The following is a 1,074-nucleotide window of genomic DNA, read 5'->3' as shown; positions in this document are numbered from 1 at the left end:
GTGAAGGTGAGGACAGGGTTCAAATCATCCACGACTCGATCTGTTCAACAGGCAATCATAATGTCAGAATTGTGTTTGCATGAAGACACAAAAACTCCCAGACCTTCCACCCTCTCTTACCAGACATGCCCTGCTTGGACACCTGCCGGTCGTAGATCTTCTTCTCCAGTGTGAAGTCACACACCAGCCTATAGATGTGGCAAGGCTTGCGCTGGCCATAGCGATACACGCGACAGACGGCCTGAGCATCGTGACACGGATTCCACGATGCGTCGAAAACCACCACGCGATTCGCGCCGATCAGATTCACCCCCAAACAACCAGCCCTGCAAATACAGCAGACTGTTAGTCCAGACCTCATCATTTTGTCACTATTTGTGGCATATTTTTGCGCTCAAGTTCACCTGGTGGACAGCAGGAAGACCCAGGCTTGGTTGTTTGCCGGGTCGTTAAACTGGTTGATGAGTCTTTCTCTCTCTGAAGCTGATGTGCTCCCATCCAACCCTGCACAGGAGACAAAAAAAAAAACTGTGAATTTAGAAAGAACAAATACCCTAAACCACAACAAACCTTAGGCAGCTGATCTATAGGCCACAGAAATGAAAATTATTAATAAATATTTAATATGGGTCTGTAGAAAAAGTCGGTGACAAAAAATAAAGGAAAAAAAAAAAACACAATAAAAGGTTCTTTGGACGACTATTTATGAAAATGTGTTTTGTAGTGCTTTCAAATGATTAATCGCGATTAATCGCATCCAAAATAAAAGTTTTTGTTTACATAATATATGTGTGTGTACCGTGTATATTTATTATGTATATATAAATACACACATATACATGTATATATTTAAGAAAAATATGTTGTGTTTACATATTAAATATATTTATCTGTAATATAAATAATATAAATATATACATGTAAATACATGTAAATATTTTCGAAATATATACTGTATGTGTGTGTATTTATATATACATAATAAATATACACAGTACACATACATATATTATGTAAACAAAAACTTTTATTTTGGATGTGATTAATCGCGATTAATCGTTTGACAGCACTAAT

At 37.0% G+C, this 1,074-nt stretch overlaps 1 protein-coding gene across 3 annotated transcripts in view; it reads right to left on the bottom strand.

Moving 5' to 3' along the window:
* LOC107756013 (helicase ARIP4-like) overlaps positions 1-1,074 on the bottom strand; it is a 24,811-nt gene that overhangs the window by 6,942 nt on the left and 16,795 nt on the right. For all 3 annotated transcript variants that reach the window (XR_001641766.1, XM_016572978.1, XM_016572979.1), the window contains exons 15-16: positions 405-504; positions 121-326 (exon numbers count right to left, since the gene is read on the bottom strand). Coding sequence is in view for 2 of the 3 variants with exons in the window: in XM_016572978.1 (XP_016428464.1) it covers positions 121-326; positions 405-504 (306 nt within the window). In the remaining variant the exon portion in view is untranslated. The remainder of the gene's footprint in view (positions 1-120; positions 327-404; positions 505-1,074) is intronic.

This window comes from Sinocyclocheilus rhinocerous, unplaced genomic scaffold (assembly GCF_001515625.1).
Source record: "Sinocyclocheilus rhinocerous isolate Xijiao unplaced genomic scaffold, SAMN03320098_v1.1 scaffold1283, whole genome shotgun sequence".
Classification (NCBI taxonomy): Eukaryota; Metazoa; Chordata; class Actinopteri; order Cypriniformes; family Cyprinidae; genus Sinocyclocheilus; species Sinocyclocheilus rhinocerous.
Note: the sequence above shows the minus strand (reverse complement) of the source record. Positions and strands in the feature narration are given on the sequence as shown.